General features: G+C 48.4%; 1 protein-coding gene across 7 annotated transcripts in view; it reads right to left on the bottom strand.

Moving 5' to 3' along the window:
- Positions 1–12,402, bottom strand: part of PLEKHM2 (pleckstrin homology and RUN domain containing M2) — a 39,993-nt gene extending 27,591 nt beyond the window's left edge. For 2 of the 7 annotated variants that reach the window (XM_086343863.1, XM_086343858.1), the window contains exons 1-2: positions 12,119–12,242; positions 10,382–10,491 (exon numbers count right to left, since the gene is read on the bottom strand). Coding sequence is in view for 2 of the 7 variants with exons in the window: in XM_086343861.1 (XP_086199987.1) it covers positions 12,119–12,178 (60 nt within the window). In the remaining 5 variants the exon portion in view is untranslated. Of the gene's footprint in view, positions 1–10,381; positions 10,492–12,118 lie in introns of all 7 variants that reach the window. The other 5 variants (XM_086343857.1, XM_086343859.1, XM_086343862.1 and 2 more) reach the window with 4 other exon arrangements.
- Positions 12,403–21,929: the final 9,527 nt, after the last annotated feature.

The following is a 21,929-nucleotide window of genomic DNA, read 5'->3' as shown; positions in this document are numbered from 1 at the left end:
GTGCACTGAGGGCGATGGACGAGGCCTGTGGGGAGTGAGAGGCCTCTGCCTGACTTGCCTTTGGGATTCTAGCCACCGAGGGTCTCCTGCTGGGTCAAACCATGCCTGTGGTCCTTAGGAACACTTGCTCTTCTTTCCGAGGCAGACACTCCAAGGACAGGCAGACATCAGGACGTATGATACCATCTATTACCTTTGGGGTCAGAATGGCCCCATATCTTGATGCCTGGACATGCCCAGGGAGAGGGACCCAAGGAGGGCTCGTCCTTGGCAGAGATGGCAGGAGAAGTGTTGGGGTGGCTGCCCACCCTGATTCTGCACCAGCAGTTTGCTCTGGCTTCAGATACTGCCTCTCATGGATCTGAAGAGACGGCCAGGGCTTATCACCACCTTCTCAAAAATAAATAGAAATAAATAAATAAGGCAGGCAGGCTAGAGTCTTCTAAGTCTCAGCAAAGCTTCTTAAGAACAATAATGCCTGCTTTACATGATCCAAGGAATGAGAGGCTACTGCCAACAGCATTTCTGGAAAGACGCTCCACTGGAATTAAAGGCAAGCCTGGGTGCGGGCCAGGATGAAGAAGTTTGGAATCTAAGGGCGGAAGAGACCTAGAAAACACGTGGCTGTCCTATCGCAGCGGGATGCGGTGGCCCCACGGCAGTGGTACCAGCTCCCGCTCCCATCGCAGCGGGACGCGGTGGCCCAACGGCAGCAGGATGTGGTGGCCCCACGGCAGGGTACCAGCTCCCGCTCCCATGGCAGCAGTACCAGGATGGAGCAGAATTGTGCCTGCTATGTGTTCTTTCAGGCTGCTGGCTGACTTCCAGGTCTCTGGTGTTTGCCCAGGGACCTCTTGGAGGCAGGGGGCCTCATGGCATCTTCCTCTCCTGGAGCCTCTCATTCAGGGGGGGTGTGGGGGTAGTTACAGTGAGCGAGGAAGAGGGTCTCAGTGATGGAACTTTACTGAATGAGCTGAAAATCAGAGAAATGACCACTTAGCCAGAACCCTCATCTCCCGGGCAGGGAGGCTGGGGTCGAGAGGTAAGGACAGGCCCTGACCTCCTGGCTTTGCCTAGCGGTCCTCCTGCTTCACTGCAGCGTGCTGGTCGGGTGTGCTTGGACACCACAGAGGGAGCTATTACTGGAGCCCCTTCTGCTCCCATTCCCTCAGGGATAAAGCAAAGGTCAGGGACACCTGCTGCCACCATCTGGAAAGTGCTCATCCCAGTGTCTTACTGAGGAGGGCAGAGCAGGAGGCGCTGGGCCACTCCCAGGGCTCTGTGGAATGGGAGCTGGGAGCTGGGGGACAATGTCGGGAATGTCCCAGCTGCTTCCTTCCTAGACAACATGAGAATAATGTCAACAGAGGCCAAGGCCCACTGGTGCCCACTGCCCCACCAATCCCGGGCAACCACAATGATTCTAACTCACTGTCCTCATTTAATCCCTCACCTGAGATCCCACCCTACCTTAGCCTGAAAACAGCTCATTTCCAAATGACAATCAATTATAATAGACTGTTAACCCAGACATCATCCCCGCAGAAGAACCAATCAGAAAGCCTGCGATTCAGAAATGACTGGCCTGGTTTCTCAGTGGGCATGAAAAACCCAGTCCTGTAGCCAACGGCCCTTCCCGGGAAAGGCTTGTGCCCAGGCTGGTGGCATCATAGGACTGACTGGCACCCCCTATTTGTAGGGCTACATAAAGGGTATGTTGTTTGTTTACCATGGGCCTGCATTGTTCCTGAAGCAAGTTGGGTGAAATCAATGCTTCTTAACCATTCATTTACCACTAAATATACCTAATTATACAGCTTTCTTTCCCACCTCCCAAATCACTGCTTATTAGCCCCTCTGCCAGAGTTGGCAGGCTCTCTGCTTTACTGGCAGCTCTATTCAAAGACATGCAGGGAAAAAGCTGAGAAAAGCAGGTAGCTGGGGAGCTTCCTTGGTGGTCCAGTGGTAAAGAATCTGCCTGCCACACACGTTTGACCCCTGATCTGGGAAGATCCCACATGCTGCAGAACAACAAAGCCCGTGCGACATAGCTACTATAGCCCGCTCGCCGGAGCCTGCGCTCCACGAGAGAAGCCCACGCACTGCAATGAGGGAAAAGCCTGTGCAGCAGTGAAGACCCAGTACAGCCAAAAAGAAATAATGAATAAAATTATTAAAAAAAAAAAAAGCAGGTACTTGGGAATTCCCTGGTGATCCAGTAGTTGGGACTCTGCCCCCACTGCAGGGGGCCTGCGTTTGATCTCTGGTTGGGGAACTAGGATCCCACAAGCCACACAGCATGGCCAAAAAAATAAAAAAAACAGGTATTTGAATTATCCATGGATTTCATTTTTTGTACTTTCTCTGGGGTGTTAAGGGCTTCCCTGGTAGCTCAGATGGTAAAGAATCCACCTGCAATGCAGGAGACCTGGGTTCAATCCCTGGGTTGGGAAGATCCCCTGGAGAAGGGAATGGCTACCCACTCCAGTATTCTGGCCTGGAGAATTCCATGGACTGTATAGTCCATAGGGTGGCAAAGAGTCGGACTTGACTGAGCGACTTTCACTTTCAGGATGTTAAAACTGAGCCCCAAAGAATTAATGCTTTTGAACTGTGGTGTTGGAGAAGACTCTTGAGAGTCCCTTGGACAGCAAGGAGATCAAACCAGTCCATCCTTAAGGAAATCCATCCTAAATATGCATTGGAAGGACTAATGCTTAAGCTGAAGCTCCAATACTTTGGCCACCTGATGCAAAGACTTGACTCATTGGAAAAGACTCTGATGCTGGGAAAGATTGAAGGCAGGAGGAGAAGGGGATGACAGAGGATGAGATGGTTGGATGGCATCTCTGACTCGATGGACATGAGTTTGAGGAAGCTCCAGGAGTTGGCAATGGACAGGGAAGCCTGGTGTGCTGCAGTCCGTGGGGTTGCAGAGAGTAGGACACGGCAGAGTGACTGAACTGAACTGGAGTGTTGGAACAATGACAGCAGTTGGGAACTGGCCTAGTTGGGCACAGATCTCTTGGGTAATTTGACAGAATATGTTTCCAGAAGCAGTTAAATGCTCCTCCGTGCTGGCAAGGGAGTGTCCCAGTGTCCCTGGGTACCCTGCGTGTTCTGCCTCTGAACTCAGCACAGGGTTGACCCCGATGGAGGGCCCAAGGCCCCTCTTTAGAGTGGAGAGGAAGATGCAAGAGGCCCTCCCAAGAGGTCCCTGGGCAAATACCAGAGACCTGGAAGCCAAGCAGGGGCCTGAAAGGACACAGGGCATGCAGGACTCTCCACCATCCATGTGCTGCTGCGCTGGAGGCAGAAGCTGGGGGAGACCCTGCTGTTTTCCGAGTGCTCACATTCAGGGTTGTGTGTGGCACCGGTGGGAGGAGGAAGGAGTTTTTCAAAGCCTGGGAGCCTTCGCTGGCTCTGGGTTCATCTTTCACTTCCCGTTTCCCCTGCTGTACCTGCAACGTGACCTCAGCAGTACTTCCCCCACCCAGACAGCCAGATTGTTGCTGAGGAAAATGGCCATCAAGTCACCATCTAAACCACGACTTAAGTTGGGAGGACACTCCTGCCTCCTCCCAAGGTCTGTGTGATACAGTCAGAGACTTTATTATCATTTAAAGAATAATTTAGTTAGTTATTTATGGCTGCGCTGGGTCTTCACTGCTGCGTGTAGGCTTTCTCTAGTTGTGGCCAGCAGGGGCTACTCTGCACTTGTGGTACACGGGCTTCTCACTGTTGCAGAGTCTCCTGCTCTAGGGTGCTGGGGCTTCAGCAGGTGCAGCACTTGGGCTCAGCAGTTGTGGCTCATGGGCTTAGTTGCCCTGCAGCATGTGGGATCTTCCCAGACCAGGGATCAAACTCATGTCCCCCACACTGGCAGGTGGATGTTTAACCACTGGACCACCAGGCAAGTCCAACAGTCAGAGACTTTAGGGGCTTAAAGTGTAACTATAGGGTTAGGAAGTGTGTTGAGAACTCCATGGATTACAAACCCATAATGGTTATTAAAGGACATCCAGGGGACTGAATGCATTAAGTGTAACAATTCCTCTGCTCTGCTCACTCCCCTTCAGGTCAGCAGTCTGCAACCCCCCCAAAACAAAGAACTTACAGTGATTTATTAGAGTATAAGTATAAATATATAATCAATTTTTATATTAAAAGATACACACACACCCCAAAGGGTAGAAGTGTGAACAGAGGTTGACTACTTTCAAAAATTACATGCAGATTCCAAGTCTACATTAGTTCTTCCCTTGTTCTTACATATTATTGGATTTTTTAGAATCTTCTACTTCCAGCTCTCAAGTACAGACACCCAAGGAGGAGGGTAGTCTTTAGGAAAGGAATACTTTCTTCCTTCTACATCTCTATAATGTTTGTGAATACTTAGAAGCAAAAGGAAAAAAAGATAAACTACAAATACCTAAGATGGAAGAATGTCTGTGGTGCAGGGCCAGCTGCTTTGCTGAAAAGGCAGAGAAGCTCTCGGGACCCTGGGTGGTTGTAACAGTGACCTGTGGTATGACCTGTAACAGTGACCTGCTGGTAACAATGACCTGCTGGTAACAATGACCCTGGGTGGTTGTAACAATGACCTGACCTCTCAGCTCCAGCCAAATGGACGCTCCCAGAAACTGTCCTTATTCTCCTGCTTCAAACTGAAGTTCTAGGACATTCACACCACAAACAAGCCACGGTGAGGAGGAGGACAGGGCTGGAAAGGGATGGTCACCTTAGGTCAGACCCCAGGGAAGAGAGCTCTGGGCCCAAGGTCGCCCACTCCAACCTTGCACTGTGGGGTCCCAGCTCCATCAGCATTGAGGTCGCCCAGAAGAGCTTTTTATCTATGGAGGAAAAGCCCTGTTTGCTCCCCTAGGACATAAGGGCACCCCCAGCCTCAGGGGCACCACACTCTCCTTGCCATGGTGGCAAATCGTGATGCCAGAGATGAGCAGTGAAGACCTGAACGGTGAGAATGACTCACCCAAGAGCCCCCGGGCACCTACAAATGCCAACTTTCTCTTCCCACAATGCTCACACCCCGAATATCAGATCCTTTCTTTCCACATTGAAACGTCTTGCCCATTCTACCCTAACTCAATCTTAGTTTTTAGGCCTGACATTTCCGTCAGCCAGCAGCAGGCTTCCAGTTTTGCTGGGAATTTCTTTCCACAATGGACTCTAGCTAGATGAGTTTGAGGGGGACCCACAGGAATGGCCACTGCTCCATCCGACACTCGGAGTGTCCACTGTGACTACAGAGATGGCTGGGGGCTGCCCTGACTAAAGGGGGCTGCTGCTGCCAGATGGAGACCTGTTTCTGTGTGGCCTCCAGTCATCACACAGGGCTGTTCAATTTGGACAAGCCCAATGCTAGAGCCAAGGCACGGAGAAAGAGAGGGCCTGGGGTGGCCTGTGACGGGGCGGCAAGGACCACAATGTTAGCAGGCTTCAAACAGAGCCCTAACATCTTATAAAAGGAGAGCCATGGTGAAGTGAACAGGCAGGGCTAAGAAAGAGCAGTGACCACTTCTCACTGGCGTCTCATGCTGGGCCTGGGTGGGGTCACTCGGGGGGTCAGGGGTACACTTAAGTGGTTCCTGCTTGCGGGCCCTTAGGCCCCTCCCACCCTCTTCAGGGAGCCTCTGTGCTGTGAGAGAGGACAGGAGCAGAGAGACAGCTACCAGTGACCTCAGGACTTGGACAGGGGACGGGGAGCCCTTAGCATTTCTGTTTATAAAATGTGTGTGTGGATATTTATTATTTTATTAAGCTCTTTGCCAGGGTGACTCAGGTCATTAGGGGTTTTCAGAATGCTTAAGATTTTCAAACTCTTAAGGGTTTTTCCATGAAGCCAAGAGAACAAAACTATTGATTGAAACCGAATGGTCAGTGTAATCCCCATATAGATCTAACTACCAGGCCCACTCTGGGAATGACATGCTCGAGCTCATTTTTAATGTATAAGCAGATCTAACCTCTCTGGAGGAGTGGAAAACAGGAATGACACAAGCCTCACCACCGGAGCCAGCTGCATGGCCAGGCGAGGTTGAACAGCTGTAGCTCTAAGACCAGTATCTGCAGACCCCAACTGGGAGACCCCTGCTCTGCACAGGGTGTGTGTCTGGCCAGAAATAGAAGGCCATTCAGAGCCCACCCCAGAGGGGCAATCCACCCAGAGTGAGGGCGGTGGGGACTTGGCCCGTCCTCTGCAGGAGAAGGGTGTCCCAGCCCGGGAACATTCTCTCAAAGAGGGGTTACTTCATTAAAATTCATTTATTCACCCTGTTTAAGGCGATCCAAATTGAAGCTGAGGAGGTAGAGAACTGGGGCCACTTACTTTTTATTTTATACACTTCTGAGGTATTTGTGTGTTTTTTAAAAACACAACTACTCGTTTTCCTAAGCTAAGGTCTCACTCAACCATCCCAGTCAGTGTCCCTCCCGCAAGTCATGTTACCTCTTGAGGCAAGTCTTCCCTGACTGCTCCCCGACCCTCCCATTCCCTCCAGCAGATCCCTCCTGCTCACCACCTTATCCTGCCTGGCCTTCAAGCCACATCACAACCAGAAGGTCTTTGTATTGGTTTGTGTGTATGCACACTATGTTGGGTCCGACTCTTTGCAGCCCCACAGACTGTAGCCTGCCAGGCACCTCTGTCCATGAGATTTCCCCAGGCAAAAATACTGGAGTGGGTTGCCATTTCCTTCTCCAGGGCATCTTCCCGACCCAGGGATCAAAACTACATCGCTTTCATCTCCTGCATTGGCAGGCAGATTCTTTACCAGCTGAGCCACCGGGAAAGCCCTTGAATTGCTTTGTCTGCTAATGTATCACTCTCCCCTCCTACTGGAATATCCACTCCACAGATCTTGTCTGCTGTGCTCGCTTCTACCCTTTTAGGGCCAAGGGCACTTAGGACAGAAGGCGATCAGCAAAAGTTTTTGAAAGTCAGGATTACATGGACATCTGGTAGTATTTACGGGAGTGACTGCATTGGTTCCACAAACCTGGCATGGTGCAAAAATCCAGTGACAATACAGATTTCATTAACTATATGGAACCAGCCATCACACCAATTTCTCTGAACATGATCCCCAGTCTACCCTAGGGAGGATATTTCTGTGCACAGATAGTAGCTCTGCGCCAAATCCAGCCTGCAACCTGTATATGCAAAAAAGGCTTAGGGGAACACAGCCACACCCATACATGTATGGATTGTCTGTGGCTGCTTTTGAGTTGAACTGAAGAGTTTCGACAAAGACCACATGGGCTGAAAATATTCACCATCTGGCCTTTGAGGAAAAAGTCTGACAAACCGTGAGTGTGAAGAAACAGAAGTGTAGTGTAAGACTTAGAAAACTACCCCAGAGAAAAAACGGCAGGGTTCACACAGACACTTGCCAGTGCTAGCGGTAGCTAATATCTTAGTCAGGCCTTGTTATGTGCAAGATACTGTGCTCTAGGATATTTTGGTCTGAGTGTATCGTCTCCTGCAATTTAATTCTCATTAGAACTGTGAGTAGGTTCTGATTGCTGAGGCTAAATGAGGTCCAGTGATTTGCCAGGGTCAACAGAGTCAGTGACAAATCTAATTCAAACCCCAAGCGAGGTCTGCGTGCTCTGAAACTTGCGCTTGGAGCCACCATGCTGGACAGCTTCCACGGAAAGCACTTTCCAGCCATAGTGAAGGGAACTCTCAGCACTCTTGAGACTGGTATGTCTCCTCATTGTCCTCAGAAGACCACCGGGACATTCCTGCTGCCTTGGGATACTTTGTCGTTTTTGTTCAGTCGCTCAGTTGTGTCCAACTCTTTGCAACCCCATGAAGGGCAGCACACCAGGCTTCCCTGTCCTTCACTATCTCCTGGAGTTTGCTTATTGAGTTGATGATGCCATCCAACCATCTCATCCTTGGGGACGTTAAATGCCCACTATTTTCTATCTTAAATGCTCACTTCTTCTCTGTCTCTGAATTCTACTGATTTGTCAAGACTCTGTACAAGCTCGCCTTCTCTGAAGCTTCTTCTCCTGGTGATTAATTCTTCACCTGGTTAAAATTCTTCCTCCAATCAATATATGAACTGTTGGAGGGTAAAAACTGCCTTCGACAGCACAGAACCTTTGCTCAGACTGCAAGCATATGCAACAGACATGCTCCTCAGAAACAAAACAAAACTCTCATGAAAACCACAGCCTCCCCTCCCCTGGAGAAGATGCTACTTAATAGACCACACGCCAGTTCAAAATGCTAACACTGCCTTTGACTTGGACGTCTCTCTTTAGCCGTTAACAAATTGGCAACCACAAGCTTTATCATCTGCACCTGAGACGTTTCATAAGGAACGTGCCTTTCATTGTTATCATTGTCATTTACCTGTGCCAACTATTAAATTCTCCAGTTCTCTCCTACCCCCACAAATCCTGCCTTCATATCAGCTACTGCATCTCTCGTGTTACAGGGCATGTTCAGTATCACAAAATCTAGATGTGAGAACAGTTGAACTCAACAAGGCTCTTGAGAGTCCCTTGGACAGCAAGGAGATCAAACCAGTCAATCCTAAAGGAAATCAACCCTGAATATTCATTGGAAAGACTGATGCTGAAGCTCCAATAACTTGGCCACCTCATACGAAGAGCTGACTCGCTGGAAAAGACTCTGATACTGGGAAAGATTGGGGGCAGGAGGAGAAGGGGGCAACAGAGGATGAGATGGTTAGATGGCATCACCAACTCAATGGCCATGAGTTTGAGAAAACTCTGGAAGATAGTGAAGGATAGGGAAGCTTGGTGTACTGCAGTCCATGGCATTTCAAAGAGTTGGAAACGACTGAGTGACTGAACAACAATGCTGCTTAGGGAGAGTGGTTGCGCTTGGGGGCATCATTTCTGGGGTGATGGCTATGGTTGTTTCTTGCCGTAGGTGCTGGATACATGGATGTGCTCACTTTGTGAGAACCCATTCAACTGTATGTTTAGAAGTATAGGTATATTCTATTTCAATAAAAAGTTCTCAAATATCCTGTGTAAATATAGCTTACACATGTGGATTTTTTTTTTTTTTGCAGAAACCCACACCTCATTTTATTCATGAAACATCCTTAAAAAGGACGGGTCAGACCATCTTACCAGAGGTAGCATGGAAGAAAAAGCAAAGCAACTCTCATGGTGACATATAAAAATGAAGGTGAGACTGATGTTCAAGGTCAAATCTGACCCCAAGACTGTGAGCCCTCAAAGCCTACCACTGTAGCTGAACTGATTCCTATTAGAAGCAGATACTCTGACTCAGAAAACCAAATGCCCTTCATGTGTGAGAATCAAAATAGTTTTCTGAAACACGACATACAAAGGAAATGGGTAACAAGTCTAAATGATACATAGCAATATTTAGGTGCTTAGGCCTTCAGCCATCTTCAGACCCTGTAAAAGTGAAGAACTGCCTGACCACAAACAAACAGAAGAAGCGACCACTTATGCTACACACTGAATGTATTTGCTTTTTAGTAGTGTCTGACTCTCTGTGACGCTAGGGATTGCAGCACACCAGGCTTCCCCATCCTTCACTATCTCCCGGAGTTTGCTCAAACTCATGTCCATTGAGTCAGTGATGCTATTCAATTATCTTATCCTCTGTTGCGCCCCCTTCTCCTCCTGCCCAAATGTACGCCCCTCCCCAAATTCAGATGTTGAAATTCTAACCACCAATGTGATGGTGTTAGGAGGTGGGGCCTTTGGGAGGTGATTAGGTCCTGAAGGTGGAGCCCTCAAGAATGGGATTAGAGCTCTTATAAGAGACCAAGGAGAGCTCCCTCCCCCCAAATCATGTGAGGGCACAGGGAGAAGTCAGCAGTCTTCAGCCATAAAGACAGCCCTCACCATTTTTTTGTTGTTGATAAATCACTCAGTTATGTAAGACTCTTTGCCACCCCCATGGACTGTAAGGCTCCTCCTGCCAGGCTCCTCTGTCCATGGGATTCTCCAGGCAAGAATACCGGAGTGGGTAGCCATTCCCTTCTCCAGGGGATCTTCCCGACCCCAGGGATCGAACCCAGGTCTCCTGCACTGCAGGCAGATTTTTTACCATCTGAGCCACGAGGGAAATCCAGAACCTCATCATGCTGGGACTCAGTATTTTCAGGCTTCCAGCCTCCAGAATCATGACAAATAAATTTATGTTGTTTTATAAGCCCCCCAGTCTTTGGTGGTTTGCTTTAGCAGCCCAAACAGACTAAGACAACTTTTGAAGACTGGGTTAAGCACCAGGCTAAACACTCTACACACAGACTCTCAACAAATACTCCCAAGAGCCCTGATTCTATCCCTGCTTTATAGATGAGAAACCAAGGCACAGAGAGGGTAAGGAACCTACCTAAGGTTACACGGTTATTCATCGGCAGGGCGGGATTGAACCCAGGCCGCCAGACTTCAGAATCCATGTTCTTAAACATGACACTCGCCATGCCTCCTGTTGTGATGTACCTGGGGACAAGTTTCCAGTTTCTAGTGTGTGACATACCTTCTTGTCATGCTTGTCCAAGCACATACAATGATAAGAATCTTGGCCAACACACCCAACTCTTTCGTAAGTGGCAGGCTGATTTACAGAGTAGATCCCTGCTCTCAAAAGATTCATGCTGATGCACATGTCCAACCTCCTTCTACCCGGACTTTCCCCATTTATTCGTAAATTAGAGATTGAAAATCAAAATGTGTGGCCTACCTGAAGCTACAATCAGCCCAGATTAGACTAGAAAGGTGCCTACCTGAAGCCACAATCAGCCCAGATTAGATTAGAAAGGTCAATTGTCTTCTTTTGTCTTCATTGCCAAAGATGGATTGCTTTTAGACAAAGTATTTGCTCATCCTACACTCCTTGAGTAAGCAAAAAACAATGCCCTACTGCATAAGCAAAGTTAGGAAAACTAAAACTTTTGTCAGATGTCTACAATGCTGCTTTTAGTTTTACTTTTAGAGGAACATTATAGTAAGAGCACATTTTGAATCTCCTTTTCTTTTTAAGCCACATCGATCTTTATGAACGGTAAAATTGCTGGTCTATGTTGCTTTTGAGGAATTTAAGTGGGGATAGAGGGGAACATGATTATTTAAACATAATGGTTCATTTAATGAATTCTCTTCATTTTGGAAGTAATCAATCTGATGAGCCTTCTTTTACCCCTCACATCATCCCCCCACAACCTACCCCAGTTTCTGAGACTATAGGGTGAACTAGGAAGTCAAATTAGGAAAACACTCCAACAATATTCCTCAAATGATGGTCAATTCTGGTTTGGTTTTAAGTGAACATGAATCCTACCTTTTGGCATGGGGACCCTTTCTCAGATGAGCTGACTTCTTCAAACAGATAGTTATTAATATATGCCTTTAATAGGTCATATTTTTTTCTCCACTTGGAATTGGGACATTGATCTCTCCTGCAGGGAGCACCATACACCGGTGTCACCAAGTTCTATAGGTCTCTGTCCAAAATGCAAAGTACTTTAGTTCTCAATCAAAGCTCCGAAGTGAGCCTCTTCTAAACTGCCATCCTTGGGCAAGATTATTCAAGAAACTTCCCAGGACCAGAGGCAATGTCACCCCGAACTGGGAAGGCTGGAAGCTGCTTGTCACGGGCCGTCACCCTGACTGCGGACTCCCCGAGATGCAGGCACAGGGCGGATGGAGGATGCAGCGATGCTGCCCAGAGATGCGCGGCAGGTGGGGCCCTCCCAGAGCTTTTTTGCCACTACGCTCAGAGGAGGGGGTCCTGGCGAGTGGCAGCCCCTCTAAGTGACGCAGGGCCCCTGGGCCTGGCTATGTGGAAGCTCCCAGGACGCTGACCTCAACTTTGTTCTGTAAAAATAGCTCAGAGGCAGCGGCGCTCACGTGAGCCGCCCGGGCTTCTTCTCCATCGTCCCGGGGCTCCCGGCGGCTTCTCGTCCCCGGGGTCGCGGAGGGGAAGGGCGGTGTCCTGAGCCCCGGTGACAGGAAGGACCCCGGCGAGGGACCCGAGGAAAGAAGGGGGCGCTGGGTGGGGTCGAGGGCCCGAGCCGGACGGGCCGGGTTGGCCTTGGGGCCCGGGCCGGGGCGGGCAGGCCACACTCACCTTCTTCACCGACAGCGAGATGTTCTCCAGAATCCGGTCCTTCACCTCCCGCGGCTCCATGGCGCCGCTGCCGCCGCCGCCCCGCCGCCGCCGCTTCCCGCGCCGGGGCCCCGGGGCCGTCGCCAACCGCTGCCGCCGGCCGTGCGGGGGCTCCGTCGTGCCGGCCGCGGGGCCCGGCGCCCGCCGCCCGGCCCTCGCCTCGCCCGGCCCCTCGCTCCGCCGCGGCCCGGCGGCTCCGGAGCGCGGCCGGCGGGGAAGGAGGCTGTGCGCGGCGGCGGCGGCGGCGGCAGGAACTGATGTCAGGCGGGGCGGCGCCTAGGCCGACGGTCGGGCTGGGACGCCGGCGCCGCGTCGCGCCGGGGAAACCGGGGACTGGGAGACCCCCTTGGCCTCCAGGCCCAGGCGCCCCGGCCCCTCCTCAGAGACCCTGGAGGCCCTTCCCGCCCGGGGGAGGACCCTCCGGTCGGACCCCCGGGACCTGGAGACCCCTCCCCCGCCCGCCAGAGGCCACCGGTAGCCTCCCCTTCCTTAGCCCCAGTTGAGTTGAGTTCAGTTCAGTCGCTCAGTCGTGTCCGACTCTTTGCGACCCCATGAATCGCAGCACGCCAGGCCTCCCTGTCCATCACAAACTCCCGGAGTTCACCCAAACTCATGTCCATCGAGTCGGTGATGCCATCCAGCCATCTCATCCTCTGTCGTCCCCTTCTCCTCCTGCCCCCAATCCCTCCCAGCATCAGAGGCTTTTCCAATGAGTCAGCTCTTCGCGTGAGGTGGCCAAAGCATTGGAGTTTCAGCTTTAGCATCATTCCTTCCAAAGAACACCCAGGACTGATCTCCTTCAGAATGGACTGGTTGGATCTCCTTGCAGTCCAAGGGACTCTCAAGAGTCTTCTCCAACACCACAGTGCAAAAGCGTCAATTCTTCAGCGCTTAGCTTTCTTCACATTCCAACTCTCACATCCATACATGACCACTGGAAAAACCATAGCCTCGACTAGATGGACCTTTGTTGGCAAAGTAATGTCTCTGCTTTTTAATATGCTATCTAGGTTGGTCATAACTTTCCTTCCAAGGAGTAAGTGTCTTTTAATTTCATGGCTGCAATCACCATCTGCAGTGATTTTGGAGGCCCCAAAAATAAAGTCTGACACTGTTTCCACTGTTTCCCCATCTATTTCCCATGAAGTGATGGGACCAGATGCCATGATCTTAGTTTTCTTTTCTTTTTTTTCCTTAGTTTTCTGAATGTTGAGCTTTAAGCCAACTTTTTCACTCTCCTCTTTCACTTTCATCAAGAGGCTCTTTAGTTCCTCTTCACTTTCTGCCATAAGGGTGGTGTCATCTGCATATCTGAGGTTATTGATTTTTCTCCCGGCCATCTTGATTCTAGCTTGTGCTTCTTCCAGCCCAGCGTTTCTCATGATGTACTCTGCATATACGTTAAATAAGCAGGGTGACGATATACAGCCTTGACGTACTCCTTTTCCTATTTGGAACCAGTCTGTTGTTCCATGTCCAGTTCTAACTATTTCTTCCTGATTTGCATACAGGTTTCTCAAGAGGTAGGTCAGGTGGTCTGGTATTCCCATCTCTTTCAGAATTTTCCACAGTTGATTGTGATCCACACAGTCGAGACCCCTCAAAGCTCAGACCCCGGCTCTCAGCCCAGAAACCCAGGCCCCTTGGCTTTGGGCAGCATGGAGACCCCCTCCCGGACCTGCCCATAGACCCCTGCCAACTGGCCCTCACCAGCCCAGGGTTCCCCACCCTCACAGCCCAGTCTCCAACTTTTAGGCCACTCCGGGTCCTCGGTGCTCCTCCCCACCCCCAAAACACTCTCTCCTTTCAACTTCATCTTCAGTCCCGAAGCCCTTGCCTGTTCTCACCCTTATCCCACTTCTTCAGCTGGTCCACATGTCCTGAGGACCTAACAGCCTCAGCCCCGAAGCCCACCATAACGATTCCCCTTCTCCCCACACACCCGCCTCTCCAAATTCGTATTTTGAAGCAAGCCACTTACACTTTAGAGTTCTCAGAGCCCTACCTGGCTCACTCATTCATTTGGTCCGCAAGTAAGTATATTCCTGATACATTCATTAGTTCCTTTCTATTCTTTTTTTTTTTGGTCAATATATATTCATTGTATTTTTTTTCACTTTTTATAAGTTGAGAAATATGTCATATATTAGTTTCAGGTATATGATGTGATTTGATGTAAGTATATATTGTAAGATGATTGGCACCCTTTTTACTCTCAAGATACCCCAATTCTCAGCTACAGGTGTCTGATTTTCACTCTTCTCTCCTCAGGCTGCCCCTCCCTCAGCCTCTCAGTCACTCCAACACTGATTAGAAACACTGACTGTACAGCCTATCCTAGCTGGACTCCGCCTAATACACATAAAAATGATACCTCTCCATCCCTCAGTTTCCCAGGAGAGACCCAAGATCGTAATAGTTATTTTTTTTGGTTTTTATGAGACTGGATAAGGGGGTAAAAAGTATGTGCCAAGGAAAAGGAGGGAGAAACAGATTGCTGTGTTTTATTACCACCGCAGGATCAGGATCAAGGACAAGAGTTCTTAATACCACCAATGATGATGATGAAAAGTGATGAGTACTGACCGTGTGCCATGAGCTGAGCTAAGTGCTTTCCATACATTTGTCTCACAAATCCTTGAATAACATTTCTGGTACAGGTGAAGAAATTGAGGGACAAGGGTAATTTGCCTAAAATCATAAAGCAAATGGTGGAGCCCGGAAACCATTTGTACCCTTTTCTGAGCCAAAGATCTCTTTATATTTCTTCCAGTAGTCATGTATGGATGTGAGAGTTGGACCATAAAGAAGGCTGAGCACTGAAGAATTGATGATTTCGAACTGTGGTGCTGGAGAAGACTCTTGAGAGTCCCTTGGACAGCAAGGAGATGAAGTCAGTCAATCCTAAAGGAAATCAACCCTGAATATTCATTGGAAGGATCGATGCTGAAGCTCCAGTCCTTTGGCCACCTGATAAGAAGAGCTGACTCATTGGAAAAGACTCGGATGCTAGGAAAGATTGAGGGCAGGAGGAGAAGAGGGCGACAGAGGATGCGATAGATAGTATCACCAACTCAATGCACATGTGTTTGAGCAAGCTTTGGGAAATAGTGAAGAACAGGAAAGCCTGGCATGCTTCAGTCCATGGGCTTGCAGAGTCAGACACAACTGAGCAACTGAACAACAATTCTAGGAGGTAATCCTACAGGGACTTGGTCTAACTCTTTAGAGAAAGAAGCAAAATCCCTAAACCCAGGGTATTTTCTGAGTTCAGGAAAATAGGAGATAACAGCCTCTGTAGAGCATAGAAGAGGGCAGAATGACAGGTGGGGATTGAGGCTGCAGTCACTGGACAGGTGAAGAAAAACCTGGAGGCAGAGGAAGCATTACTTTGAATTTGGAATGAAAGAACTTGGTGTCCAGAGGTGTTTGCGGCAAGTAGGAGGAAAGCTGGCTCGGATGACCTGTTGGTCTAGTAGCTTTGCTGGACTGCCTTCCCACTCCACCCGGACTGGGTGCCTACAGGCCCCAACTTGTCTGATGCAACTCCAGCTTCTGAGAATCTATTCAGCCCACAGCAAGGAATGAGCTAGCTTTGAGATTCCTCCCTCCTTTTAATAATAACAAGCCACCATCCAGGCAGCATCTTCTTCTGGGTGCCACCTTCCTATGAAGTTTACTCATGGCTTGGGCACATGACAGCTTCAAAAGGTGTTATTATCACTTGTTATTAAAAGGCCTGATGAAGGCGGTGGCATTTCTGGCTTGTTTCTATCTTCATGCATTGAGGAATGGTCAGATTCAATTTTTGACAACATTCAGGAGGAACTTACAGCCTTACTACCTAGCAAATTCCTTAGGCTTGTATAGGTATGTGAATGGATGGGAGAAGTGAGGTAGATTTTAGCCTCTTAAGACTTCTTGCAGGAAAAGGGAGGGGGTCCAGTGTGTGTGTGTCCACATGCAGATAATTGGCCTAGGCCCAGGTGGCTCAGTGGTGAAGAATCCGCCTGCCAAAGCAGGAGATGCAGGTTCGTCCCTGGGTTGGGAAGATCCCCTGAAGGAGAAAATGGCATCCCATTCCCCTGGAGGAGGGCATGGCAACCCACCCCAGTATTTTTGCCTGGAGAATGCTATGGACAGAGGAGCCTGGTGGGCTACAGTCCATAGAGTTGCAGAGTTGGAAGTGACTGAAGCGATTTAGCATGCACCAGTATTCTTGCTGGGAAAATCCCACGGACAGAGGAACCTGGTGGTTTACGGTCCATGGGGTGGCAAAGAGTTGGACACAACTGAGCAGGCATGCTTGCACCAGAGCTCAAATATGGAATCCATTTTTGCCTGTGAAAAGACAGAGAACAAAGAGAGGGTGCCTGTCCATCCTCTTATTGGGAGTCATTCAAGTTCAAAACTGAAACTTATTCATTTATTACACAAGACTTTACTGATCATGTGGAAAGGGCATGAGACTCTGAGGCATCCAGAGTCAAAAGCCTCAACTGAGTCACTCTAGGGCCCTGGGAAAATCTTAGTTTCCAAACCAGTGACACAGGAAAAATGATCTTTTCTTTTTTTAAATAATATTGTCTGCACCTAAATATACTGCCGAACACTGTCGGATGAGGAAGAAGTTGGGAAGGCAGGCAAGATCATAGAAGAACCACAGACCTGGACTGCCAGGGCTCCTCTGCTCTTCTTTCCAGGTGTGCACTGCCTGAGAGAGGGAACAGAAAAAAATTCCAGCAACTATAGCCTTAAAAGACAATTGGACAAGACTGTTAAAAAAAAAAGTGGAAGATGGTTTAAGGGACCAATTCCTCCCTTCCCCCCAACTCAAGGCAAATATATTTATATTCCTAGAGGAGGGGGTAAATATTTCCTTGGCCATTAGGCTTGTGAAGTTGCTCTCTGTCTAAGAAGGGAACAGAAGGGACTAATTGTAAAAAACAGCGATGGTCCAGGTTCCCATACCTTAACTCTGGTACCTGCACGTGCAGACAATCTGCAACTCTAGGTCTGGGTAAGCTAACACAAGGCAACTTTAAATCTAGGGGGCGTTATTTTAAAATGTTGAACACCTGGGAAGTCCCTGGCGGTCCAGTGGTTAGGACTTGGCACTTTCACTACCGTGGATCCAGGTTCAATCCCTGGGGCAGGGAATTAACGTTGTTCGAGCTGAAAAAAAAGTTAAACTTTCTGTCCCTTCCTCCTTATTGTCCCACCAGCAAGATGGGTTGGTGAAAACTGAGATGTCATTCAACCTCCCTGCTTCAGAGCCTCCAACAGCTTCTCATCAGAGCATTTGGAATAACATCCATTCTCTTCTCAGGCCTCCAAAGCCAGAGCTGATCTGATTCAGCCTGTCTCTGACTCATCTCCAATCTGTCCGCTGGTGTGTGCCCACCCCCGCCAACCTTCTGCTTCTTACACAAGCTTGTGTGTTCACATCTCAGGGCCTTTGCTGGGAAAGCTCTTCCCCAGTGTGGCAGAGGCCTTGGGCTGTTCATCCAGAACTGCTTGCTCCACAGTGACAGCACTGTAGCCAGGCAGTGCTGGTGTATTGCCCAGCCTTCCTTACGGAAGGCATGACAATATTATCAAGTTCTCTCCCAGGGCATGTGAACAGAAATAAAGTGATCCGCTTCCTCCTCCGTGTTCTTCTTCCACCAAGTAGGATGAAGCCAAGGGGATGTCAGACTTATGAGAGAAGAGCCTTGTTCCCTGAGCACTGCCTGGATGAGATCTATCAACCAGGAACACCTGTTTGGACTAGATAGCACAGGCAAGATTAAAACTTGGTTTGTAATAAATTACTAGAATTTCTGGCCTCTTTGTTCCCTCAGCCTAGCCTGATGCAATACACCCAAGATTCTCACCTTGGGGACTTCTCTGGTGGTTCAGTGCGTAGGATTCCATGATCCCAGTACAGGGACTGGGTTTGACCCCTGGTCGGGGAACTAGACCCCATAAGATGCAGCTGAGACCTGGTGCAGCCAAATAAATATTTTAAAAGCCTCACAGGGCAGGAGCCTCCTTGTCAGCCAGGTCTCAGTTTAAATGTTAGCTTCTCAGAAGACTTTTCTCTCTGATGGCTTTATTCCACATGAAGTAGCCTCTAGTCCCTTATAGCATGCCAACCTCCCAAATTTTCATTTTAGGATGTATTATTACCTGTGTTTTTTTTGTCCGTGATCAGGCTTCAAAGACTCTGTTAGAACATAAGCTCTGCAGAACGTGCACTTTTGCTCAGTTCATGCAATGCTGTGTTCACAGCGCCGACTCAGTGTCTGGCACATGACATTCAGTGTTTATTGACTTAGTATCTTCTGATTAAATTTTAATTCAATAGGGATGCAGAAAATGTTTCAGCTGACCATAGAAGTAAAAGCACATAAAGAGAACTTGCACCAAATAAAAGGCTGCTTCTCTTTACATGTGATTTGGGCCTTTTCTATTCTAGGAAGATAATGGATGAGGAATTATGGCCCAAGTCGGTACAACCATTATGGAGAGGTGCTGTTTGCCACAGTCCCAAATTAGTCTTAGACGTGGGTGTCATAAAAATACTACCTCACAGGGAAGCCTGCAAACTTACTAACCTCATAATGTCATCTTTCCTTCTTTTTTTGGCCACACTGGGAGGCTTGTGGGATCTTAGTTGCCCAATGAGGGACTGAACCTGGGCCCATGGCAGTGAAAATGCTCTTAACCACTGCCAGGGAATCTGTCACCCATCTTAATCCACATTAAACTCAAGGTCTTCCAGGTGGTGCTAGTGGCAAAGAACCTGCCTGCCAAAGCAGGAGATGTAAGAGATGAGGGTTCGATCCCTGGGTTGGGAAGATCCCCTGGAGAAGGGAATGACAACCCAGTCCAGCAATCTTGCCTGGAGAATCCCATGGACAGAGGAGCCTGGCAGGCTAGTCTACAGGGTCGCAAAGAGTCAGACATGACTGAAGTGACTTAGCACACACAAACCCAAGGTCAACAGTCACCCCAGGCTAGAACCCCTAAACCTGCACACTAACTTCCATGACCTGGCTGGGTTTCAGGTCATTTTTGTCACTCCACTCATGGGCCTTTGAGTCAGCCTAATGGTATTCACGGATTTATTACAACACATATCTGAGGGTCTGCTATGCATAAGGCAAAGTTCTAGGCATTGGGAGATGTAGTGAAAAGGAGACAAACCCGTATTCTCATGAAGCTTACATTTTAATGGGGAAGAGATAAGAGATACAAAAGCAAAATGAAGAATATACTAGGATGTGTCGGTGTTGAGAAAAATGAAGGAAAGTGACAAAGATAAATTAGCTAAAGAAGGCCTTACTGAGGTGGCATTTGAGTAAACCTAAAGGGAGGGAGAGAAAAAGCCATGGAGGTGTTCAGGGAAAGGACATTCCAGATCAAGGAAAAGTCAGAGGCACATAGGGACCTTGGACGCATTCTAAGGACTTAGGCTTTTACCCTGAGATTAGGGCCCACTGAGGGTTTAAGGAAAGGTATGAACTAACAGAATCATGCTGGCTGTTGTGCTAAGAACATTTTGTAGACAAGGGTAGAGGCAGGGAGACTTACTACAGTAACTGAGGTGAGAGGCGATGATGATGCCGCCTTGACCACGGTTAGAGAACTGATCAGATTTCAATTATACATATAATATGTATTTGGCTGCACCGGGTTTTAGTTGCATGTGGGATCTAGTTCCTTGACCAGGGGTTGAACCCAGGCCTGCTGCATTGGGAGTACGGTGTTTTAGCCATTGGATCACCAGGAAGCCTTCAACTATATTTTGAAATGGAGCCAATAGGATCCAGGATGGGTTGAATGTAGGTTGTGAAAGAACGGAGTCTAGGTCTGAGAGAACACCTGGAAGGATGAAGCTGCCACTGACTTCTCAAGGGAATCCTGAGAGGAGCAGGTTGGGGTGGGTGGTGGAATATTTCTGGTTCGGGGAATTTCTATTTCAGATACCTGAAGTTGAACAGGGAAAATGTTTGTTTTTAGTAACTTTCTAGGAGGAACCAAGCCACTCTAGCTCTTTTTAGACAAAACTCAAATAAGGACTGGTAAAGCTATGGTCTTCCAGTAGTCTTGTATGGATGTGAGAGGTGGACTATAAAGAAAGCTAACACTGAAGAATTGATGCTTTTGACCTGTGGTGTTGGAGAAGACTCTTGAGAGTCCCTTGGACTGCAAGCAGATCCAACCAGTTAATCCTAAAGGAAATCAGTCCTGAATATTCATTGGAAGGACTGATGCTGAAGCTGAAACTCCAATCCTTTGGCCACCTGATGCGAAGAACTGACTCACTGGAAAAGACCCTGATGCTGGGAAAGACTGAAGGCGGGAGAAGGGGACGACACAGGCTGAGGTGGTTGGATGGCATCACTGACTCAATGGACGTGAGTTTGAATAAGCTCCAGTTGGTGATGGACAGCATGCCAGGTGTGCAGCAGACCAGGTGTGCAGGTCTCAAGGAGTCAGACACGACTACGCAACTGAACTGATAGTCTGTTAATCCTATTAGAACACTAATAGTTTTGAACAGGGAAGCATTATCTGCTGACAATTTAGCCCTTTAAGATGGAAGTATGTTCTGCTTAATCTGCATTTTGAAATTTAGAACTATGTTCTTGAACTTTTCCCCCCATTCCTCTGTATTTCTATTTTTAAATGTATATCCTTTTTCTTCTATTTTCTTCCTGCAAGCTGTAGATTCCTGCCGTAAATCCAATTCATTTCCGTGATGCTTGTAAATCTCCCACCTTAAAACATAGATGCAGTAAATTTCCCTTTCTCTGTACCAAAGATCTAGAATTCTTTCCACCAATAACTAATGTTTCACAATTTCCTCCACTCGTATCAAGTACTAGAAACCTCATTTCAAATGAACTGATTATCAAAACATTGAGATCTGAACAATGGAAAAATAATTAGTACTTCTCACCTCCGACTAGAGGTAGCTTTGGCTCTCAGCATTCTGATAGTCAAGGAAAGATAACAGAACAAGGCGGGTTGTGTCTAGACTACTCCCTGTGTATATCAGCTGATCCATGTACATTGGCTACTGCTTAGTCATTCAGTCATGTCAAACTCTTTGTGACCCTTTGGACTGTAGCCCACTGGGCTCCTCTGTCCACGGGATTTTCCGGGCAAGAATACTGGAGCGGGCTGCCATTTCCTCCTCCAGAGGATCTTCCTGACCCAGGGATTGACCCAAGTCTCCTATGTCATCCCACATCTTTACCCGCTGAGCCATCAGGGAAGCCTATGTACACTGGAAATCCTCAGTGAGGGTCCCACAGCACACACTCATGCAAAAAGCAGTAACTCCACATTAGTTAACACCCAAGGGTGTTTCTAACTTACTCATGAACCCCTATAACAACCCCAATAGTCCCCATTTTATAGATGAGGAAACTAAGGCACAGAAAGGTTAGGGAAGTTACCTAGTCACACAGCTAGTAAGTGGCAAAGTTAGAATTCACACCTGAGCATCCTAGCTCTAGAGACTAGTCTGAGCCACAAAACCCTGTCACCAATGTTGTCTCTATTGCTGTGCATCACTGCTGGAGCAGTCACCATTTCACATCAGCAGATGGCCATCCACCTGCAGTATTTATCTGGAAGTGGCCCACTTCTGGTGTTTAGGATCATGGCCACAAGTCACAGTGCCTAGGCATAAATTACTTAAATGGCTGGGAGACAGAGACAAGGACAAAAGTAACCAACCGTATCAATTTAAAAGAAAACTGATCAAACAAAAGAG

The sequence above is a fragment of the Bos grunniens genome, chromosome 16, assembly GCF_055505025.1.
Source record: "Bos grunniens cultivar Pamir isolate PY7600 chromosome 16, Bosgru_T2T1.0, whole genome shotgun sequence".
Classification (NCBI taxonomy): Eukaryota; Metazoa; Chordata; class Mammalia; order Artiodactyla; family Bovidae; genus Bos; species Bos grunniens.
Note: the sequence above shows the minus strand (reverse complement) of the source record. Positions and strands in the feature narration are given on the sequence as shown.